General features: G+C 48.9%; 1 protein-coding gene across 4 annotated transcripts in view; it reads left to right on the top strand.

The window, feature by feature from the left end:
• FRMD4B (FERM domain containing 4B) overlaps positions 1 to 23,929 on the top strand; it is a 295,154-nt gene that overhangs the window by 168,062 nt on the left and 103,163 nt on the right. For all 4 annotated transcript variants that reach the window (XM_070390990.1, XM_070390991.1, XM_070390988.1 and 1 more), the window contains 3 exons: positions 9,109 to 9,174; positions 11,670 to 11,764; positions 18,937 to 19,029. In XM_070390990.1, the coding sequence (XP_070247091.1) occupies positions 9,109 to 9,174; positions 11,670 to 11,764; positions 18,937 to 19,029 (254 nt within the window). The remainder of the gene's footprint in view (positions 1 to 9,108; positions 9,175 to 11,669; positions 11,765 to 18,936; positions 19,030 to 23,929) is intronic.

Below are 23,929 nucleotides of genomic sequence, written 5' to 3'. Positions count from 1 at the left end.
AGCCTTAGGAGATCAGCCTGACACTGAGCAGGTTGTCTTTTGTAAGAATGCCCTCCCCAGGGAGTTGCTACCACAGCTGGCCGACTGCTTCCAGTTGTGGCGGGAGCTGCAGCAGCTGGCAGAAGCGCTCCCAGCCTCGGCGGCAGGAAGGAGCCGCAGTGAAAGCTACTGCACAGACGTAGGACCATGCTCTTGTCTCTACTGGAGCTGCTTGTCAAGAGCAGTGGTTGCGCGGAAGTCCTCTCCACCGACTTTCTCATTTCTCACGTTTCCTGGGTGAGCAGTGAATTTTAAAATAAGTTTTGCACACGCTAAGAAATTAGTTCCACTCGGGCTGGTGTGGCTCAGTGCTTGAGCGTCAACCCATGAACCACAAGGTCCCAGTTCAATTCCCGGTCAGCGCACATGCCGGGGTTGCAGGCTCCATTCCCAGTAAGGGTGTGCAGGAGACAGACCATTGATGATTCTCTTTCATCATTGATGTTTCTCTCTCCCCCTTTCCCTTCCTCTCTGAAATCAATAAAAACATATTTTTTTTAAAAATTGTGTGTTCGATTCCTAGTCAGGGCATATGCCTAGGTTGTGGTTTCAGTCCCCTGTTGGGCCACATACGGGAGAGAACTAATAGATGTTTCTCTCACTATATATCCTTCTCTCTGTCTCTCTTCCCCTCTCTCTCTAAAAAAATCAATGGGCATGTATGTCCTCAGGTGAGGATTTAAAAAAAAGAAATTAATGCCATTGCCAGTCAAGCTATTTCAAGCCCTCACTGTTAACTGAAAATATTCCATTGTTAATAGTTTCTTTTCTTCCTTCTGCCTCTGGAGCTGTTGTTCTCAGCCAGCGAGGGCCTTGCTCCCCAGGAGATCCTTGGCTGGAGGCATGCTTGGTTGGCGCAGGAGGCAGCAGGTGGGGCTCCTGAGGCTGCTGGCTGGGGCCAGGGGTGCTGCACCTCTGCCTGCCCTGCGCAGGGAGACCGCTTCCAGCCACAGCGCCAGGGCTGCCGCGCTGAACCTGCACTCGGACAAGCCCCAGGGAGTGGCCTCTGCTCCCCTGTGCGGTTACTTACTGGTACCCGGAAGGGAGCTTGCCCTTGGGAGTGCTCAGTGAATGCTGGCTGAGTGGATGGGTGCGCACGTGGTGCAGGCTTTCCACACAGAGTCACCTGCTGTGGCTGGAGGACGCCCTAAGCCCCGACGCTGTGGAGTCAGGCCCCACGGCCACATACCTGGTCAGCGTCGTCCTGAGCGGGAGGTGTTCACTCAGCGTACAGGGCCAGCAGCCCACAGGAGGGGCCGATGCTCAATGAAAACCCACACAGCAGACGCCGATTCGGGAGGTGCCGTGTCTCATCGGGACGGGCCAGGCGGTGGCCGGCATGGCCCCACGGAGGCCGTGCTTCCCCTCTGGTCTTGCTTCCAGTGACAGGCAACTGTGGTTTGGGGAATCCAGATCCAACTTTTCTAGAGCAGCACTGACCTTGGCAGTCAAGTATGTGAAGCCCCTCAGCCCTGGGACTGAGTGCACAGAGCCCATCCCAGGGGGGCAGTGGGGGAGGAAGGCAGCGAAGTGGGGAGGAGTAGAGAGCAACGGGGAGTAGTGTGGGCCCTGTGCTCGCTGCATCCTGATCTGCAGCTTCCTCGCTGTGACCTTGGGTGGGGTCAGTCATGAACCTTCTCTGAGCCTCGGTTTCCTCATCCACACAATGAAGCGAGCATTGGAATCTACTTCACAGGGTTGTTATGAATGAATTTAAGTGGCCAGCTCAAGGCCAGCTGCCATTGCTCATTCACATTCTTCCGCATGCAGGTAGTTAATTTTGTCTTCGCTAAACTGAACTCTCCCCTTATTTTTTTTTATAAGATTTTTTTTTAATTTTTTTGATTTTTTTTTTTTTAGATAAAAGGTGAGGAAGAGAGAGAGAGAGAAACATTGAACGGTTGCCTCCCGCATGGACACTGACCAAGGATTGAACCTGCAACCTGGGCATATGCCCTGACTGGGAATCAAACCTGCACCTTCCTGTGCCTGGGACAAGGCCCAACCGCCTGACCATGCCGGCCAGGGCTCCCTTCTTTACCACTCCCAGGACTCCTTCCTTCTCTCTTTCCTTCCTTCCTTCTGCCCCTTCCCTTTCTTCCTCTCTCTGGTCTCTCTTTCCTCCTCCACTCCCAATGCACATTTGAGATTGTGTCAGAGTTCGGAGATCCCATGGGTCATGGCCACAGGACCTCAGCTAGCCATCAGCTAGCCATCTATAAAATCTATGACCGTCTACCTCCCAGCTTAGCGGCATGAAGGAGGATGCTGTGCTGGGAAGGGCTTAGTGCTGGGGGCATCAGCAAGTGCGCAATAGGAGCAGGAGAAGGCTCATGACACTGAGAAAGCTGCTCCCACAGCTGCACCTTCCAGGGAGGCGCCCTTGAAGCCGAGGGGACATCGCAGCCAACTGGGCTTGGAGACAGTGTCAGTCCAGGCCTTTCTCTCAGCCCGGGTGTCAGCGGCTCATATTCAATCAACACCCAGAGATGCCATAAAGGGGCCTTGTTTGTCTGGGGTTGACATCATTTGGGGGAAATATAAAACTCCGTCCGCTCAATAGATCCCAAAGTCAGTCAGACCGTCCTAGATACACGCCTTCCCCGAGCAGCTCACCTGACACAGGGCACCTTGTCCCAGGTGGGGGCAGGGGGGAGGGGGAGCGGCTTTGCACGTGTAAGTGGGCCTGCGCCAGGCTGGGCCGGTGCTGTGGCACATCCTCCCTTGACATGATGCCTATAAATTTCATCATTGTGTGTAGGCTCTGAATCGTCAGGGTTCCTCCACTCAGCAGACATGTATTAACCACGTTCTCCCCACCTGCCCGGCATGGTCTAGGCCCTGGGGACACAGCAAAGGAATCAAGGTCTCCCCCGTGGGTTCACTGCTGATGGTGAAGGCAGAGAAGGATAAACAGAAAGCAGAGGGAAGTACTAGCCATCGAGACACGAGAGCAGCACGGCAGGCAGAGCGCCCGGCTCCACTTCATGGTGCATGAGGCGGGAAGGCCTTTGTGGAGATGGTGACGTTGATTTAAGTCCGAGAGCGGCCAACGCACCCAGTCACCCGATGGCCCCAGGGAATGGCGTGCAGTGCAGGGAACAACATGCAGCACAGGGAACAGCGTGCAGCGCAGGGAACAGCGAGCGCAAAGTCTCAAGTGGGAGCAGACTTTGGAGGAGGCTGGGTGCGGTGAGGCAGAGGGATTGGCAATGAGATTAGAGGGGGTGTAGGAGAGGGGGACAGGGGGCGCATACATGGGCAGGAAGGGAGATGCTCCTCTGTGTGGCGAGCGAGGCCTGGGAGTTGGACGGGAAGTGCGGGGCTGGCTCTGCATTTACAGGTCACGCAGGGCCTGGCCGGGCTGAGTGCATGAGCTGGGGAGAGCTGAGTGCGCACAGTCCAGGCACGGGATGAGGGTGGGTGAGGCTCTGGGTGAGGAAACCCACAGAAAACCCAGAGGAACCATTTTTTTGAGGCAGGCCCCACAAAATGCTAAGTTTTCAGGAAAGGTCAGAAGGGAACGGGGCGGGGAGTTGCTGCTTCCTCAGCAGATTCCGTGTCCGAGGAACCGACCAGAGCAGAGCCAAGGAGGGGCAGGGGGGTGCGGGGGGGGGGGGGAGGTGCCGCTGGTCTTTCCCGGGACTTCCCGCTGCTGATCTGACCCGACACCCTCACCCCCACCCCCCCACCCCCACCCCACCCCCCCATCCCCTGTGCCCGGTGCTGCGGCCTCAGCTTGTCCCCTCTCCTCCCTGCATCAGGGAGCCGGTGACTGGAGGCAGACTGAACCCCAGGTGGACTCATGCCCATCGAGGCGCTCCAGGAAGCCGAGGTCTGGCCTGGAGCTGGGTCTCACTTCCCTCCTTCCTTCCTCATTTGCTGACAGATGGACGGGCCCTCCGCTGCCCCGGTGCGTGCTGAGGCCCGCGGGCTGAGGTGGGTGTTCACCCACTGCCTGAGCTCCGCTCCCCGGGCAGGTGCAGGGGCGGCGGCGGCGGGAGGCCGCAGGTCGGGCGGGGGCCGCGGAAACCTCCAAAGAGACCCCTTTTCAATGTGATCCCTCTCCTGGCACTGCCACTGGGGTCGGGTCAGATCTGAAGCTTGCGATGGTGCCTGGGGTGGACACTGACACCTGGGAGCAGCCTCCGGACAGAGAAATGGCCTGGCTCGGGGCTCGGGTCTCGGATGCGCAGACAGAGCCGCGGGGCCATGCGGGCCCTTCGTCTCAAAGCCAGCGCTGCACATTGAAAGGCTGGTTGACTTTTCCTCTCCTCGGTGGAACTATCAAACTGCTCTTTTGTGGAGAAAGCCAATTGCCAGGTCAATCAGGCAGACTGTGAAAGGCAATATATTTCATTTCTCCCGGGTGATAATCACATTGGAAAACGGGGAGTATCACCCCGGGCTCAGGAGCTGGTCTGCAGGCTGAGTCCCGGCTCTGCTCTTAGCTGTGCGGCCTCGAGCAAGGCGCTTGGCCTCTCTGTGCCTCCGTTTCTCCAACTGTAAAATGGAAATGATGGATATAGTTACCTCGTAGCATTAAATGAGTCATGACATCTGAAGTTTATGGAATAAGCTCAATGAAATTAGTTGCTGTTTTTGTTGTTTTTTGAAGTGATTCTGTGTTTATGGATATAGTCATGGCGATGACCCATGAATAGCTTAACAAATGTAACTTCTGTTGTTGAAATTGGAAGATGAAACATCAGTTGGGTGTTTTCTTTTTTGTAGGTACAGGGAGTTTTTGTTGTTGTTTTACTTTAAAAAGTCAACCTGTTGGGAGAGAAGTGCATTTGAATGAGATGTATTATTTATTCTCTGAGTAGCCTGGGCACAGCCCCCACACTCTGCCTCGAGGTCAGAATCCTGAGCGTTAATCCCCGGCCCCCTGTTAACTAGCTGTGTGGCTGGGCAGGTCCACCCCTTAGCTTCCTGGATCTCTAATGAGTGGCAGTTATGAGATGCCTTCAAGGTTCTTCCCATAACGAATTCTACACTTTACTTCTCGTTGAAGCATTTTCCCCTGGAACTGAAATGATTTTTTTATGCATGTTTATGGCACTTCGTTTCCCTTTTCTACCCACTTATCTAGCCCATCAAGGAAGGGTTGTGTGGGGCTGCCCGTCCCCCCCTCCACACACACACACACACACACACACACACACACACTCTCTCTCTCTCTCTCTCTCTCTCTCTCTCTCTGCAGGGTGCTGAGCGCCGTGTGTACAGCGAGTATGGAGAGCTGGGGCTCTGGGCTTGGGTCTAGCTCTGCCATTTGTGAACCTCATTATGTGTGATCTCTCTCAGTTCTTTACCTGTAACACTGGCACTAAGACTGCCTGCCTCATGCGAGCAGCACGAGGACTGGATGTGCTGCTGCTGCTCAGTCTCAGTGCGGCACCTGGAACAGAGAGCGTGCCTGTCCCTGCTATTGTGGCTGTTGCTACTAAAATGCCTGGTGGGGGCCAGGCACAGAGGCACACGGGAACCAGGAACCAGCGCCCCCTCTGTCTTTATTTCTGCCCCCTGGGCTCTGGGAAACGGCTCTGCCGCATGCTTGCTAACTGACTGGTTAGCATTACCTGTCATTTATCTTCTTTAAAATGGGCTTGTAACAGCCTTCCCTTTGAAAAGCTCTTTTTAATGGGAGAATAGGTAGATTCCAGGAAGGTTTAGCTGTTTGTTTGTGAGTTTCCCAGCAAATAAGGACTATAATAGAAGTGGCCCTGGGAAGGAGCTCACCGCATTCTCAGGGCGTCCGATGGAAAGCGATCAGGAGCCTGCTTCTGAGGCTCAGACAGGCTTCTCAAGGTACCACGGCTACTAAGGGATGAAATGCGGTTTTGAGTGCAGTCTGGCTTAGAACTCCTGTGCAAGTTCCATGACTTCTCAGGCCTCAGTTTCCTCGTCACTAGCAGGACCTGTCCCCTCCACAGGCTTCTGTGAGGGTGAAATGCTACACAGGGTGAGGGCCAAGTGTCAAGCACTCCTCCGGGCACACACCCTCCTGGCCGCTGGCTGTGTCTCTCCCCTGGTGCCACATGGACTTGAACCAGACGTGCTTGTTCACAGGTCGGGACTCCCGGGAACCTGCAGGCAGTAGGTTGGGTGAGCCCGAGCCACAGACTCATCTAGAGAGGGAGCCACTCTGCCCCTCCCTGGCCAGATGTAGCCAGGGAGGAAATCCAGCCGCCTCTCCAGAGCTGGCCATCTGGGCCTTTATTAAGTGGCACCTCCTGATTCCCGGTATTGTCAGCTATAAGTTATTCATAACCATGTCTTGATGAACAGAATACATCCACCACCTTTCCACCTTCAGGTTAGTGACAAGGGCAGGCCTTCCTGTTGCTGGCGATGACCACACTGCCCTCTGACCTCCCTCCCAGAGAGGAGAGGGCCTGGGAACACTGCGCTCGGATGTGCGGACAGACGTGCCGCGGGGGATAAAAGCAGCACTTTTTCTCCCCGTCACCTGCTCTGCCTTCTCCAGCGTGTGTGTCTCACCCCGTCACACAGCGAGATGTTTGTTCGGAACCTCTCCCCCCGAAATGCCAGCCTTTCTCTTGGCCGTTGTATTGTCATTGGTGGGAGCGTCAGTCATTATGAACTGACAACTTTACCACATTAATGACATCATCGGGAGTCCATCCTTCGGAAACCTTTGCCTTGGTTTAGGTGTAGACACCTGTGGTATCTTATAAAGAGGCTTTTAGTTGCAGGAAGCAGAATCCAACTCAAGCCAGCTTAAGAGAGAGAGGAAAAGTGGGCTGATTGAGGGAGTACAGGGTGTCTCATGGAGCCCAGGGACAACATTCCGCCGGGCCAGTGGAAGGGACCAGAGGTGTGGGCAAGGGTTAGGGATGCCACTGATGAGCTGCTTGTCCTCTGCACTCTGCTCCTCCACACATTGTCACCTCCTCGGACTCCATTCCAGATTCCCTGGACTGAGGTTCTGATTGGTCCAGCGTGGGTCAGGTGTGCATCCCTGCTCCAATCAACTGAGGCCAAAGGGCAGGACCAAGTGGTACAGATACGGCCGCCACTGCCCGTGTTTGTCCTCAGATGGGCAGACATGCCAAAGCATTTACCATCCAATTCTGTAGGGTGAGTTTATGTGTTGACAAAAAGTCAGTGGCCAGTCTGAGGGAGGTCCAAAGCAAAATGGAAAGGAAAAAGATGTCTTTGTAAAATTAGGGCAGAAATCCGTTTGGACTATGCAACAGCAGAGCGGTGTGAAATGTTTTGACATGTTCCTTAATGGATTCATACTGTGTGAGTTGATCTTTTGAGTTTTATTTCATTACATCCTTCTATAGGCCATGAAGTTGGTTTCCTTATGTGGGTTTTACAAAAGAAATAAAATGACTGACACAGTTATTTATTTCCTCCCATGCTAAAGTAGAAAAGAAGACGACTTTAATGTAAATCTTGGCTTGGCTCTTTTCTTGTCCAGGTAACTTGGCATAAATTACCTTAAACTCGCTTTCCTTAACCATAAAATGGGACATTGCCATAGCATAGACTTGTGTGGAGCTTTGTGAGGGGACATGTATGCAGTGCACGGCTTAGTGCCTGGGACAAAGATGTGCTCCCTTTCCCCTTGCCACCAAACGTGTGTGTTTGGCCTTGGCTTTGTAGAGTTCAGGACGGAGCAGGGCCGGCGCAGCCACCTCCTCGCACGCCTCCGGTCGCCGCTGTGGGCCTCATCTCCATAAGGCCACGGTCTGCAGCTGGGCTACGTTCCCACTCAGAGCAGAGCTCAGTCAGAAACGCAGGTGCAGTCGTTGGTGTTGTTCCCATTGCAGACAGGCTGCTGGTCCCACTCCGAGCCCCGTTTCCTCCTGTGTGAAGTGGGATAAACAGCACCATCCCGGCCGGGTCGTTGCTTGCAGCTCAGAGGGGACGCGAAACGCCAGGAACGCTATGGGCACAGCTGGCGCCCTGGGATGGAGCTGGTTTCTCTTAAACCAGGTTGTGTGTACCTCAGGGTTGTGTACCAAATGCTGCCCACGCTCTTCCAAGTGGCCCAGCCAGCACACACGTGTGGGCAAAGCGGCATGTGCAGAGTTCACTGTGACGTCCTTGTCATAAGGAAATGCGGGAGCAACGTGTTTCTCAGCAGGAATTACTGTGTGTGCACGATAGCTGACACTATAGAACCTTTAAAAAGAATGAGCTTGGCCTATATGTGTTGACATTGGAAAGAGCTGCAAGAAATAGCATTTGAATTGAAAATGGGGAAACACACACACACACACACCACAGACCCACACACATACAAACACAAATACTATGAGTAATATTAAAGAAAAACTCTTCATATGAATTTTTTAAAAATATGTACCTGGGCATGTCTCAAAGTCCATATACGTCGGTCCGTGAGGTTCTCCTTGAGTTGGCAGGTCTGGTGGCGGGAAGCAGGAGTTAGTCCAGGGAAATCTTTGCATTCTGTGCATCGGCAACTAGTTCACAAAGAGGATTTCCCCGAATTGCAATTATGAGTGATAAAAATTAAATAGAATTGGAAATGTATACATCAAACTGTGTTCTTAACTGTGTATCTTATCTGTTCTTAATTATAGCAGCCATAGACTTGTAAAGGGGGCAGAAGTTTCAAAAATGGAAGGTTCCCATTTGAACTTTAGAATCATGTATTTCTTCTTATAATTATGCATGTATTATATGTATTAAAGCACACCAATGAATAAAGCCATTTTAATTTGAAAAATAAAATATTGACTTAAATAAAAATATAGTCATTTCCTCTGGGAAGGAAACCTACTTCTCATAATAAAATCTTGTGTGCATATATAGGCATTATTTTTTTAGTATATTGAGTCATCTCTGTTTTTCATTCTTCTTTTAAATCAAAGAGTGAAAAACACTTAAATTTTTAAAAACCCAGGTGCTGATGCCATGTAATAAATCTGTGTCTGACGCCTGCTGATTTCCTCAAGTGAAGCCATTTTCAGGCTGAGGCGTCACATGTGAAATAAGTGACGACTCACTCTCCGGGGCTTCCCTGCCAGCCCCGCCTGACCCCACTCGTGCTGTCTCTCCCCACAGATGACAGAGGGCAGGCACTGCCAGGTGCACCTCCTGGACGACAGGCGGCTGGAGCTGCTGGTGCAGGTAGGTGTTGCCCGCACGGGACAGCACGTCTGGGCCCCGTGAGCGCGTGGCCTGTGTCAGGCTGGCTGCTCGTCTGTGCTCGAAGCCCGTGACGCAGGGTTGATTGCGGAGGAAAAGGAGCTCTGAGGTCAGAAGACCTGGTTTGTATGTGACTGGAAGTTGGTGACATATATTCAGATACGTGGGTTCCAGTCCGGCCTTGAGGCTCAGTAGCCGTGGACCCCGGGCAAGTGACTTCACTTCTTTGAATCTCCTGTTGGTAAATTGGATAACATAATGCTTCCCTGAAAAGGGTTATGCATTCTACCACTGTCCTGTCACATGACCTTGTCCAATTTAAATACCCAGTTTCATAAACTGTGAACTGGCCTTAAGATGGCCTAGGCTTCCTCACAGAATTAAGGTTAAAATCAACCTAAATTCTATATGAGAATGAAATCTCTGTAAAATATGTGGGACTTTGTGAGTGATGACATATTAATTGTTAATGCTTCTCTCTTCATCTACCCAACACTTTGGACCAAGAGTCTTAAAAACGTTGGCAGTCCCTGCTGACAGCCACGCCTACAGCTCTGGCTAGAATTCTTCCCTTTGACCAAGCCTACATTTTTCTCCCGTCTGGGGCTTGTCCCTAGCCCGCTATCCATAGGCTTCAATTAGAATGAAAATAGTACAGCCAACAATAGTTTCACCAGAGTAGACATTTTAATCTAGATTTCTGCCTGTTTTTCTCTTCTTTTCTCTCCTTTTCTTTTTTTAAAATTTTTTTTTATTGATTTCAGAGAGGAAGGGCAAGGGAAAGAGAGATAGAAACATCAATGATGAGAGAGAATCATGGATTGGCTGCCTCCTGCACGCCCTCTACTGGGGATCCAGAGCACAACCCCGGGCATGTGCCCTTGACTGAAATCAACCTGGGACCTTTCAGTCTGCAGGCCAACGCTCTATCCACTGAGCCAAACCAGCTGGGGCTTCTCTCCTTTTCTTTACTTTTCTTCTTTCTTTTTTCTTTCTTTCTTCCTTCCTCCCTCCCTCCATTCCTTCCTTCCTTCCTCCCTCCCTCCATTCCTTCCTTCCTTCCTTCCTTCCTTTCTTCCTTCCTCTCTAATCATAACTATTCTTTATTCCCCAACAGCAAACATTCAACCCTCAAACCATCATAACAAACCCTAAACTGTTTGGCTCAAAGTCAAGGCAGATACCACCTAGCATGCCCTCCTGAAATCCCCTTTTCCACTCTAACTCTGCAAATCCGGCTGCCACAGTCACTCACCGATTCTGGCTGATTCCAAACCATGCCCCTTCCCCCAAGTCCAGCGCTTCCTAAAAGCTCACGGATTCGCTCCTTCCTCTCACCAGGTGCTCAGTAAGCACGAACGATGCCCACTTACACGGGGCATGATGACTCCCTGGAGAGAGAGGGAAAGCTGGGGCTTTGTAAGCAGCGAACTGGGCTCAGGTCCCTGAGCTCCGTAACTGGAACACCAAGCAAGGGGCTGACCTTCTCCTGGCGTGGCTGACCCACCCAGAAAGTGGAAAATAAGGACCCATGCCTCACCGGCTCCTGGCAAGGACGGAATGCGATCATAGATATACAGAGTGTGGCACAGTGAATGACTGTTATTGTTGTTGTTGTTCTTTTTAACTCGATCTCTGATGCCCCCACAGCCTGGGTCTTGATCTTTTCATCTAGTCCACCAAGCCAGTTACCCCTACATGCAGACAGTGAGGGGCTTAATACTCCTTGTCCTGGTCACTAGCACCATACTACATATCAAAGAGTGTTTTTCAAAAACACCAAGGCTTTAGAAAACACAGTTTTACCTTAGAGCAGCAACGTCTAAGGCCCATGAACTCATTTGGTCTGGCCCTGCCAAGGCATTAGGGGTGAGTTAATTAAATGTTTGACTAAATCAGTGGTTCTTAACCTGTGGGTCTCGACCCCTTTGGCAGTTGAACGACCCTTTCACAGGGGTCACCTAAGACCATCCTGCATATCAGATATTTACATTACGATTCATAACAGTAGCAACATTACAGTTATGAAGTAGCAACAAAAATAATTTTATGGTTGGGTCACAACATGAGGAACTGTATTTAAAGGGCCAGAAGGTTGAGAACCACTGAACTAAATAGAGCAGGCTACTTTCTAAGTTGATAATTGTGTATGGCCCTCGAATGATGTTATGAATGTCCAAATAGACTTGGCAGGAAAAAAAAGGTTCCCCACCTCTGCCTTAGAGGGAAGAAGTAAGGAATTGCAAATATATGAGAATGATGGTCTCACTGAGGTTCGTTCCTCTTCCCACTTCCTCTCCTTCCCAGTCTCTTAGAGGATGGTCTTCAGTAGACTGACCTGTGCACGTCCCCGGCTGGGGAGAAGGCAGATATTTAAGAAGGAACAAAAGTTGTTCTAAACTATTGGGGTAGAGGAAGGTGGTAGCAATAAGAGAGAGGCAAGCAAAGTGTTTCTAATCAGACTTTTGTACTGACAGCCCAAGCTGCTAGCACGAGAGCTGCTGGACCTCGTGGCTTCGCATTTCAACCTGAAAGAGAAGGAGTACTTTGGAATCACGTTCACAGATGACATGTAAGTGTTTTTCCTGTCGTTTTTATTTCTTCACCTTTTGTCTGGACCACCTACCTACTGTCATTCATAATTAGCAAAAAAAGGGGGGGGGGGGGAATGCTCTAATAATTAGAATATGTCCTACTTAAAGATGTTTAAAAATATTTTTTTTTATTGATTGTAGGGAGGGAGAGGGAGAGAGAGATAGAAACATCAATGATGAGAGAGAATCATTGATCGACTGCCTCCTGCATGCCCCCTACTGGGGATCGAGCCTGCAACCCAGGCATGTGCCCTTGACCGAAATCAAACCTGGGACCCTTCAGTCCGCGCAGGCCAACGCTCTATCCACTGAGCCAAACCTGCTAGGGCTATTTAACGATTTTTTAATGCAAGATTTTTCTCCTAGGACTATTGCAGAAGGAAAAGAAAAGGAATAGTGACCTTAAGAACTCAAAATATTGTCCTGTTTTAGAAATTTGTTGTAATGAGTTTGTTATTCTTTTCCAAATGCACTGTGCTTGCTTAATGAGCTGATGTACCAGAGAGAGAAATGCTAGATGGTCATTCATTCACATCTTGAAACTGAATAATGTTTTGGTGTTGGTGGCAAGAAAGTTTGAAGGCAATTTATGGCCCAACCATAAAACATGTGTATAATTTAATATGGAGTGGACTTTCTAACGTCCACCGAGGTCCATTTTATGTTACATCCTTACCATCTTTTCTTTTCTTTTACTTCCATTTTTTATGCTAACTCGGATATTGTATGTATTTTTCAACAATATAAATTTTCTCTGAAATGAGGCAGGCATATAACAATAAGTTCATGATAATTTAAAACTCCATGTAAGCAAATGTGTTTTGACTTACTGACATTATTCTGTGTGAGTACGTATCTGTCTGCTTTTTGGCAGCCCAATTCACCTGTATTCCAATTCGCCTACGTTATATGCAGCCTGCGACCTTATCAGAGGAATTCTCCCCCTTTCTGGGGACAGTTTCCAAAGATCTCTTCAAATATTAGAATGCAAGGACATGTGTTCCAACTATGTTGCCACACAGCCTTCTGCCCGCAGATCTCCCAGTGCACGCGCTCTCGGCGCTCCAGCGTAACCAGGCAGGGGGGTCCCCAGAGGGGTCATTTGCTGTCACACTGTGACTTCCGGTTATGTCCTGCCGGGAGGGCCGCAAGCCTGGGACCTCCTGGAAGTGCCCCTGGGCTCGGGCCTTGGGCTGGAGAAACCCCGTGGCTGAGCTGCCAGGAGACATGGGAAAACCTGGAAGCCTTGATTCTGGACTCGGGATATTTTCTGAGGAGGGCTCAGCAAAGCAGAAAAAGGTGCATCCCCATCACCTCCCTCCTCTGACTCACAACATTCTCTGCTGGGTGAGCTGGGAAGTGCAGACGTCCACTGACCCGGGCTCCAGCCAGAGAGCCAGGGCTAGTTCACGTGGATCAGTGATCACACACACATGCACGCACGCACGCACGCATGCATGCACGCGCCCACACACGTTGAAGCTGAATGTGAATGAAATAATAGCTAACAGCACAAGACATAAAACTATAAATACTTAATGGCTGTTATGTAGTGCAATCTTTACGTGCCATAAGCACTATAATTTAGAGGTCACATAGAGTAGAAGCTAAAACCTCAATAAATATTGGAGTAGTTTTTTCATTAAAAAAATATTTCTTTGAAATAAGCCAGTCAGAGAAAGATAAATACCATATGATCTCACTCATTTGTGGAATATAATGAACAACATAAACTGATGAACAAAAAGAGATCCAGAGACAGAGAAGCATCGATCAGACAGTCAAACCTAAGAGGGAAGGTAGGGGAGGGTGGGGGTAAGGGGGAGAGATCAACCAAAGGACTTATATGCAAGCATATAGGCCTAACCAATGGACACAGACAACAGGGGGGTGAGGGCATGAGTCGGGGGGGAGGGGGGGGGTAACGTGGGGATAAGGACACATATGTAATAACTTAATAAAAAAAATAGACATCAGTTTTAACAGTCAAATATATATATATATATGTATTTCTTGAGTGCTTACTAAGAGCCAGGCATTGTTCTAAGTCCTGGGAAGTCAGCTGTGAACAACACAGACAGGGTCTGGCTTTCGTGGAGCTTATACTGCAATGACATAGGCTAGCAGCACAAACAGACAATCCGTACATGGAAACACCCGAATGATAGTGGTTTGAAGAAGGTAAAATAGGAGGCCATTATCCAGAAAAGCTGGGTGCCGTTCTAGGCAGGGTGCCGTTCTAGGCAGGGTGAGCTTGGGTGGTTTGGGGAGGAGGCAACAATGGAAAGCAAGAACCAGTTCTGTCGACTTAAAGGTGTTCCAGGCACCGCCAGTGCAGCAGGTGCGCAGGCCTGACTTCTGTTGTTGTTGAGAAAGGAAAAGAAAAGAGCCAGTGTGGCTAGACTGTAGAGAGTAAGAGGCAAAGTGGGCCAAGATGTTATACTGGGGGGGAGGCAAGGGGTGGATATAGAATCTGGGTAGCTGTGTGGACTTGGACCAATGACTTCACGTCTCTGACACGCCGGTTTCCTCATCTGCACGATGAGTGTAACAATAGTGCCCATACAATGAGGACTGTGCGGCACATACACGAGGGCACTAGTCTTAACGTCCTGTTAAGTCAATGGGAATGCACAGGCCCACGAAAGGGAGCCGTGGGAGCAGGCAGGTGTTCAGAGGAGGCCGGAGGAGACTGGGTGGGGTCCCCGTGGCCCGACAGCGGAAGTTAGCCCTGAGGGCAGGTGGCTTCAGAGGGGACAGGAGAGGGCAGCCCAGGACAGAGCCATTCCGTGGGCCGGTGCCCAGACATGATGCGAACATGGTGCCTTTCCCCGGGGGAGACGAGGGCACAGGGAGGCCGGTGACCATGAGGCACGTGGTGGGAGAGGGACCCTCGGCCACGGAAGGGTGCTCCGTAGAGAAGGGACATGATTTGGCCTGTGGGGTCACACGGGCCCCAGGCTCCACGGCCCACGGTGGCTGGAAAAGCAGGCACTGGCCACGCGGGACCTTCTGGGAAAGCTCGGAGCTCAGGAGGGCTGAGCAGACAGCGCATAAGTCAGGTGCCCAGGCTGGGAGGCCTTTCCTTCCGAAAGCAAAGGGATGGATGGATGACTCCCTCAGTGAGAGGCCCTGCCCCTCTCCCGCCTGGGACTGCTGCCTGCACCTCTGGCCCAGGAGACGGCCTCCCCAGAGCCTGGCTCTCAGCGGCTATTTTTGAACGATGACCAGTTGGGGAGGCGCCGTCCGGCTGTGTATTTTCGGAAGAAGCAGGAGCGGCTCTGTGTGTGTGCTGGGGGAGCTGGCCGCCCCCCTTCTGCGGATGGGTCTGGAGAGCTTCTGTCTGAGGGTGTCTCCCTGGAATGTCTTGGTCACAAGCCCTTTTGTCTGGTAGGTATTTTAGGAAAGTGTTTTTCCGCACCCCCCTCCCGCCCACTGTCAGCCGCAGGCGGACCCTGCCCGTCGGGTCGGCCCTGCCCTCTCCAGCGGGAAGCCCAGTGCAGAGGCCAGCTAGGCCAGGCTCCAACCGGGCCAAGCAGAGGGGGCGCTTGCCATGAAACTCGTTGATGCCCATGCCCTCCTCCAGGCGAGAAGGGAAGGGGGCCTGGAACTGCGCAGCCCCAGGATAACAGCAGTGACGGGACCAACAAAACCCAGCCCTGGCCCCCTGGGAGGGCGCGTGGGGCTCCGGAGACACCCCCCTCCCCAAGTTAGGCCCTGCAGGGTCAGGTGCAGGGCAAGCCTGTGGCCGCCAGAGGGCAGTCGCGGCCTTCCTGACCGCGGCCCTCCGTTTGCAGGGCTCTGACTCCCCCTAATGCGGTGCATGCATTTCCTTCCCTTGTTTGGAGAGGATTTTCGGAATGAGCTTTCTCTGTGAAGACGGCGCAGCGGCTTGGTCTTGATCATCGTCCCATCTGATAGGCCTTTGACCCGTACAGTTCTAGCCCCACAGGAAACCGGCCCTGGGGGCCCCGCAGGGTGGCAGAGGGAGTGTGTACCCAGGTGTCCTGAGGTAGTGGTTACATCTGCTGCATTTGCTATTCGCCGACAGAAGAACTTGAGGAAAGCAGGTTATAAGCTTTTGGATCTCATGTTAGCCTCGAAGACTATGAAATAGCTTGTTAGCTTTGCATATCTCAGCGAAAGGTGATGTGTAAAGTTCACTTTTTAAAATATATTTTTATTGATTTCAGAGAGGAAGGGAGAAAGAGGGATAGAAATATCAGGGATGAGAGAGAATCATCAATCGGCTGCCTCCTGCTCGCCCCCTACTGGGGATCAAGCCCACAACCCAGGCATGTACCCTTGACTAGAATTGAACCCGGGACCCTTCAGTCCGCAGGCTGACGCTCTATCCACTGAGCAAAACCAGCCAGGGCTAAAGTTCACTTCTTATTCTGTATTTATCCTGTTGGTGAGATTATGAATGGATTTTTTAAATCTAATTTCCAATTTATCCTTTAGAAAATTACCTTATATTAAATTTACGTGAATATCTTCTTATAAAAACATTTAATATCATAGTTGAAGCCATTCTCTTTTGATTGTAGCAATGTGTTTTATATCTTTCCAGAACTATATCCAAGAAGTTTCATCCATATATAATAGTGTTTGAGTGTGCTTCTGTGGTTAGTATAATTGATTTATTCATTCTTGGACATCATTCCATGCAAGTTCATATAAATACACATTATGCTTTTTTGTTGTTGTTAATCCTCACTGGAGAATATTTTTTCCATTGATATTTTTAGAGAGTGGAAGGAAGGGGGAAAAGAGAGAGAGAGAGAGAGAGAGAGAGAGAGAGAAACATTGATGCGAAACACATCGAGTGGTTGCCTCCCACACATGCCCCATTGGACCAGGGATCAAACCTGAAACCCAGCTACATGCTCTTGATTGGGAATCAAGCCTGCGACCCTTTGGCATGAGGGCTGATGCTCTAACCACTGAGCACATCAGCCAGGACTACGTTATGCTTTTTAATGATGCCACAGCTTTCCTATGTAAAAGCAAAAATGACAATACAAAGGGAGTCTCATGTTCACAAGAAAACTTTTGAGATCTGATACTGCACAATATTTTATGTACTTTACGACACATTTTAACCCCTCTGAAATTGGGATATAACTTTAATTTAGTGCCATCCTAAACTTGATAAAATACAGTGTAAGAAACCCTTAACTTGCAGTCCTCTATCTTTATATCATCTTTACATACAACACCAGTCCTTCTAAAATCCTTTCCTAGATCACTTATATCAGTTTATTTATCTTCATAATATTCCTCCAAGGAAAGCCAGGAACAGTTATCAGAAGCCTTATTTTATAATTACAGAAACAAAAATATTTTTTTTCATTGTTAAAACTATAAGTGACAGACATCAAGCCAAAAGTTATTATAAAAGCTGACTCGTTTTCCCTGTATGGAAAGTCCTGGGTTGGAATCCCAGCTCTGCCGCTTTCCTTGCCGAGTTACTGTTAATTAGAACATCCATACACAAGTTCCTGCCTGGCTGGCTCAGAGCAGCTGCTCAATGAAGAGTGGCTGTAATTATTAATATTAATATTATTTGTGCCCACTTTTCCTCTATATTTATAATAAGTACAGCTTAGAGTTTCTGATTTTTAAAAAATTGTTTACTCAATACCAGAATAGGTTGGAAAATGTCTTCTGGGCCATTATAGATTTGATTGTGTTCTCATTTGGCACCCATCACTATCAGCATGTTCTCAAGTTTTGTGTCAGCAAGCAAAACAGGGTCTGTGCCCTCTTGGAATTTACAGCCCAAAACGATCGCCTGGTCAGGCAGCCCTGAGACCGTCACGGAAGCAGTCCTGAGCCAGTGTGGCCGTCCTTGCCTTGCTTGGAGGTCAAAGGTCGGGAAGAGCTATTTATACCCATAAACTTGGTGAGGCCCTTGAGTAAATAAACAAATCTTTACTCAAGGGTGGGGGAAAGTAGGTTTACAACTGTGAGTACGCGAAACATAGTTTGTTCTTATATTATTATTTAATATTTATTGTATTGTTTCTATGTGGATAACTGTAGACCTGTTGCCCACCCTATATATGCTTAAATATTAGAAAGTTCATGTTATACTTACATGCAGAAGCAGCACCCAGGGAGTAGTCACCCTGTCGATTTAAAAAGCTACAGGAGCCCCGGCTGGTGTGGCTCGGTTGGTTGGGCGCCATCCCCATGCACCAAAGGTTGCTGTGTCAGTTCCCCAACTGGGCACATGCCCAGGTTGTAGGCTCGATCCTGGTTGGGGCACGTGTAGGAGGCAGCCAGTCGATGTTTCACTCTCACATCGGTGTTTCCTCTCTCTCCCTCTCCCTTCCTCTCTCTCTAAAAATCAATTTAAAAAATTTTTGAAGAAAAGCTATAGTATAGTTGTCTGTCTGGTTTCATTAAATGATCAAGTTTTCCTCTTCATGACTATCTAAAATAGTTCAGATTTTATACTTAATAAGAATTTAAAGATTAATATACTTAATGTCACCTGGTGTTATTTCTTGTTTATCTTCTCAAATATATGTATATCTGGGTTTTAATTTTAAAAATGGTGATTTACTGTGCTCATTGTATGCATCCTGCCTTTTCATTTAACATCGTATCTTGGATATTGTTCAAAATGAGTTTGTAAAGATGGTATCAATCTTTTGTATGGCTACATTGTATTTTATCTCTCAGGTTAAGTTCATTTGTGAAACAATATCCTGTTAGGCATTCTGGTTGTTTCGAGCATTGTCACTGTTACATACGATGCTACAAGGAGTGACTGTATATGCAGACTGTGTTCCACTTGTCACTGTTACATACGATGCTACAAGGAGTGACTCTATATGCAGACTGTGTTCCACTTGTCACTGTTGCAAACAATGCCACAGTGAGTGACTGAATATGCAGACCACGCTCCACACGTGCAAGCTCATCTTCCCAAGCTCCTGGGAGTGGAGATGCTGACTCGGGGCAGGTGCTGCTCTCCTTTGGTAGAAATCGCTAAAACACCCTCATTACTCAGTGCACCAGGGGAGATACCTGCCGCCGGTGTCTGGAGTAGCGGCTTCTCCGCAGCTTTGCGGACGCCGTGGATGCCTGAGCCTTCCTGACTCCTGTTTAATCTTTTGTCTTCGCCTTGCCCTCACAGAGGTCAGCAGAACTGGCTGCAGTTAGATCACCGGGTTCTGGACCATGATTTGCCCAAGAAACCAGGCCCAGCCATTTTGCACTTCGCTGTGAGGTATGTATCCCCAGACACACCTAGCACCCCCACCTCCCTTCAAAAAAGAAAGAATGCTGGTAGCCAGAGATCGAGAGTTAAAAAAGAAGCCATCTACCGAAACATTACTCGTCTGGGGGCCACGTTACCGTAAGTACTGGGCAGGACGGTTTTCTTTGAAAATGAAGGATAGAATCACCTCCTTGTACTACTCAAAACCCCTTGGATCAATTTAAAGCTGGAAAAACATAGGTAGTGCATTTTGATACCTAAACCTGTTTCTGATTTAACATGCTTTAGGACTTTTTGTATTTGAAATATGACAAACATTTATTATTACATTTTCTGTAGAAGTGTTTTCTAGAGACTGTGGAAATAATTGAATGTATATAATTTCACGCCTTTAACTTGAACAGAAGATAAAATGCAAACCAATGCTCGCTGAGAGAATGGTCTGCACAGCGTGGAAACCTGAACTCAGCTGCAGGCCGGCGGCTGCGAGGGCGCTGAGCCCTGGCCTGGCCACTCTGCGTGGGCAAGTCTCGCAGTCACGGGTGGGGCTCTGCTATTTCTTCCTGACGTGGATGCATTCGCTAAGTCAATGATTTCCTAAAACCAGCCCAGGATGCAATAGCTTTTCACATTAGTTATTCACACTCACCCTGGCTGGGTAGCTCAGTTGGTTAGAGTGTCGCCCCGATACATCAAGGTTTTGGGTTTGATCCCCGGTCAGGGCACATACAAGAGTCAACCAAAGAAGGCACAAATCAATGGAACAAGTCCATGATCTTCTCTCTCTTTCTCTCTCTCTCTCCCCACCTCCACTCTCTATAAAAAAATCAATAAATATATTTTAATTACTCACACTCTAAGATGAATCAAATGTTGTGAACAGTCGCACCCATGTTCTGCACCTAGCTTAAGACATAAAACATTATTAATTTTGCTGAAAGCCCCTCTCCCCACTGTCCTGAATTTGATGATAAATTTTATTTTTTTGGCCTGAAACCAAACATGATAAAACAAGCTAAGATAGTAGATTTATCATAAATCTAAATATGTTTTCATAAATCTATACCAGCCTAAAATATGTCCTTTTAGTCTGAGCTTATGTTCTTTTTTGGATATTGAAATATGTTTTGTTTTATGACATGATAGTGGAAGCTGTGGGAGTTTTATACTATGATTACCTGGCAAAATTATGTTGATTTCCACACTTTTTTCTTCAACTTCAATGTATTCCATGAAATCTAAAAGTGTGGTAATGATATGTCCTCCCTTTTTTTAAGGATCTTTTCGTGTATGAATTGATAGTGATTGTAGATGGTATCTATTCTGCTGGGGACCCAGCAGGTCCAGGGGTCCCCAAAGGTGTGGACGGAGTCGGCGAAGAAGGAATGGCACGGGGTCAGCGTTCAGTTGATCAGCATAGCGAGGTTCTCCCTCCAGGATCTCAAGCCAGGAACTCCAGCCGAGTTCTGGTCAGGATCTCCAGTGAAGTTCTGGTCTCCAGCGAAGTTCTGGTCAGGACCTCCAGCGAAGTTCTGGCCAGGATCTCCTGCCATGTTCTGTTTAGGTTCTCCAGCAAAGTTCTGTAGCCAGGTTCTGTCCAGGATCTTTTGCCATGTTCTCCTGCTAGGTTCTGTCTCTAGGTTCTGTTTCTAGGTTCTGTCTAGGATCTCCAGCCAAGTCCTGTCTCTAGGTTCTGTCTCTCCAAGTTCTGTGTCCAGGTTCTGTCTCTAGGTTCTGTGTCTAGGTTCTGTCTTGGATCTCCTACCAAGTTCTGTAGCCAGGTTCTGTCCAAGATCTCCAGCCAGGTTCTGTAGCCATGTTCTCTCGCTAGGTTTTCCATCCAGCTTCTCCAGGTTCTCCTGCCATGTTCTGTCTAGGTTCTCCAGGCAGGTTCTGTCGCCAGGTTCTAGTCAGGTTCTCTTGCCATTTTCTTTCTAGGTTCTGTCTTCTGCTGTCTTGTTACATCTGTATTTATACCAGTTGATTTTAATCCTATCAATTTCTATTCCAAAGGTTAGGGCGTTTCTTATCTCCATTCCAGGGAGTAAAAGATTATGTAGCTTAAGCGTGATTGTTCGTAGTTAAAGTGATTAACTACCCACCTGGCACTTAGTTAAGGGGTTTCACTCCCTCCCTAACTTCAGGGGAAAATCCCCACCTGGGGAAACAACCTTTCCCAAAACCTTGGCCAAAACACATAGTGCTAAGGGGAGCAAACACATTAAGAACAGTATGCTATATATGCCAGGTCCCTTGAAACACATGCTGTGCAGATGTTTCCTCCCTGCAGCGACTGTGTCAAGCAGCAAGGATGGACTGGCTCCCAGCAGTAAACGAAGCGTTGACAATTCCCAATTTGATTCTTGCCTTCCGCTCTGAAGTCTATCTTAGAATTGCTCTCTTGCCACCAGAAATTACCTTTGTAGCCCCCGGAAGGGGTAGCATACCGGAGATTTGTCCAGGAGCGTAGCTGGAATGGAGAAGTACACAGAGATTCTAAAGGAAAACATGGGATTTTCTTGGAAGGAGTGTGACTCGAGTGCTTGTGTCCGTGGAAATGGAGAAAGAGACAAACAAGCCAGCAAGCACGGGGGCGGGGGGTGGGGGATGCATATTAGCAGTTAAGCAGGGGTCAGGGAAGAAGGACATTTTAATGGTGCATTATGTAGGGAAAACGGCTCAGCGTACGTATGTCAGGTTTTTTACAAAGAATTAATTATCCTGGTAAACATTTCAAACTAAATGAAAGCACTGAGTGAAAAGTAAAAATTACTCTCCCCCGGGCTTCTTCCTCTACCCCGACCCCCAATTCTTTCCTCTTCTTAGGGAAAAGTAGGGATGACAGCTGTTTGGTGACTTCATTTTCACTTGGGGATCTTTCTTTTTTTTTTTTTTCCTAATGCATTTTCTTTTTTTTTTTAAATTAAATCTTTATTGTTCTGATTACATTTGTTCCTCTTTTTTTCCCATAACTCCCCTTCTCCCAGTTCCCGCCCCACCCTCCGCCGTCACTCCCCACCCACTGTCCTCATCCATAGGTGCACGATTTTTGTCCAGTCTCTTCCCGCATCTCCCATTCCCCTTTCCCCCCCTCCAAGAATAGTCAGTCCATTCCCCTTCTATGTCTCTGATTCATTGTAATCACCAGTTCATTCTGTACATCAGATTATTTATTCACTTGATTCTTAGATTCACTTGTTGATAGATGCATGTTTGTTGTTCACAATTTGTATCTTTACCTTTTTCTTCTTCCTCTTCTTAAAGGAAACCTTTCAGCATTTCGTATAATACTGGTTTAGTGGTGATGAAGTCCTTTAGCTTTTCCTTATCTGTGAAGCTCTTTATCTGACCTTCAATTCTGAATGATAGCTTTGCTGGATAAAGTAATCTTGGTTGTAGGTTCTTGGTATTCAGTACTTTGAATATTTCTTGCCATTCCCTTCTGGCCTGCAAAGTTTCTGTTGAGAAATCAGCTGACAGTCGTATGGGTATTCCCTTGTAGGTAATTGAGTCTCTTTCTCTTGCTGCTTTTAAGATTCTCTCTTTGTCTTTTGCTCTTGGCATTTTAATGATGATGTGTCTTGGTGTGGTCCTCTTTGGATTCCTTTTGTTTGGGGTTCTCTGCGCTTCCTGGACTTGGAAGTCTATTTCTTTCACCAGGTGGGGGAAGTTTTCTGTCATTATTTCTTCAAATAGGTTTTCAATATCTTGCTGTCTCTCATCTTCTGGCACCCACTTGGGGATCTTTCATTGGGTATAAACCTACTGCTGAGCTTCCATAATTGGGCTCCCAGCCAGGTTGGCGCTGCGGCTGCAGGCCCCCCAGCTCAGCTGCAGGGCCTCCCTGCCCCCCAACTTAGCTGCAGGCCCCCCGGCTCAGCTGCAGGCCCCCCGACTCAGCTGCAGGGCCCCCGGCTCAGCTGCAGGGCCCCCCGGCTCAGCTGCAGGCCCCCCGGCTCAGCTGCAGGGCCCCCGGCTCAGCTCACGGAGGTGCTCTGCCTTCATCTTCAGAGAACGCAGCAAGTGCAACATATCTGGTACCAGGCTTGTGGTCTAGTTCTTTGACAGCTAATACCTGGTCTATTTTTTGGTCTCAAAATACCAGGGAGGAAACTGTCTTCCTTTGAGAGTCATTCATTTGTACCAGGACAGCCACCCTATCTGTGGGGAGCAGGTTCCTGATGTCCCGCAGCTCAGCGATTCCTTAGTGTTATCTTTGGGCGCCCACAGTCGCTGGGCAAGACTTTCCCAATTACTTCATGCTGAACGCCCTTATCAAGGCTTTAATTACTCACCTAATTCTCCTCCCAACAGTACAGTGAGGTCATAATAGTCTTTATTATTATTTCAATTAAGTACTTATTGCTACTCCAATTTAATTAAAGACATGATCAAGCGAAAACACACGCCAAACAATTGCAGAGCTGACCCAGGTCAGTGAGGGAACGTAGCTCCTGGAGGTCTTACCAGTTCGGTGGCCCGCACCCAGTGACGTCGCTGCCTTCGGGCTCGGCCTCCTCTTTCGAGAGTAACTGATGGGGATACGCTCACCTCATGGGAACAGCACGGACCCTCTAGGCTGCCTGTTTACAAACATTCACCGAAGGACAGACCCGCAGCAGGTTTGGTTCTGTCGGAGCCTCTGGAAACTCGAGGCCCTCGAGATAGCAAGGTCACGGCCTCTCCAGTCAGCAAGCCCCGCTGTGCGCACTGGGCCTGGGCCGCCGCGGGGCTGATGCGCACGGAGACCGGAAACATCCAATGCCAACAGGGAGGAGGGGTCCGCAAGCTCTGGCATTTCAACGTGAATAATTGCTCACGTTAGTAAGAGATTAGATGAGAAAGTACCTGGCATTTCAGACCTCCTGCAAGGGCGAGGCACACGGGAATCCTCCTGGAAGCTTTCCTA

The sequence above is a fragment of the Myotis yumanensis genome, unplaced genomic scaffold (genome assembly GCF_028538775.1).
Source record: "Myotis yumanensis isolate MYYU_CA2020_CCGP unplaced genomic scaffold, mMyoYum1.0.hap1 SCAF_14, whole genome shotgun sequence".
NCBI lineage: Eukaryota > Metazoa > Chordata > Mammalia > Chiroptera > Vespertilionidae > Myotis > Myotis yumanensis.
The sequence above is the reverse complement of the archived record's forward strand: the minus strand, read 5'-3'. Positions and strand labels throughout refer to the sequence as shown.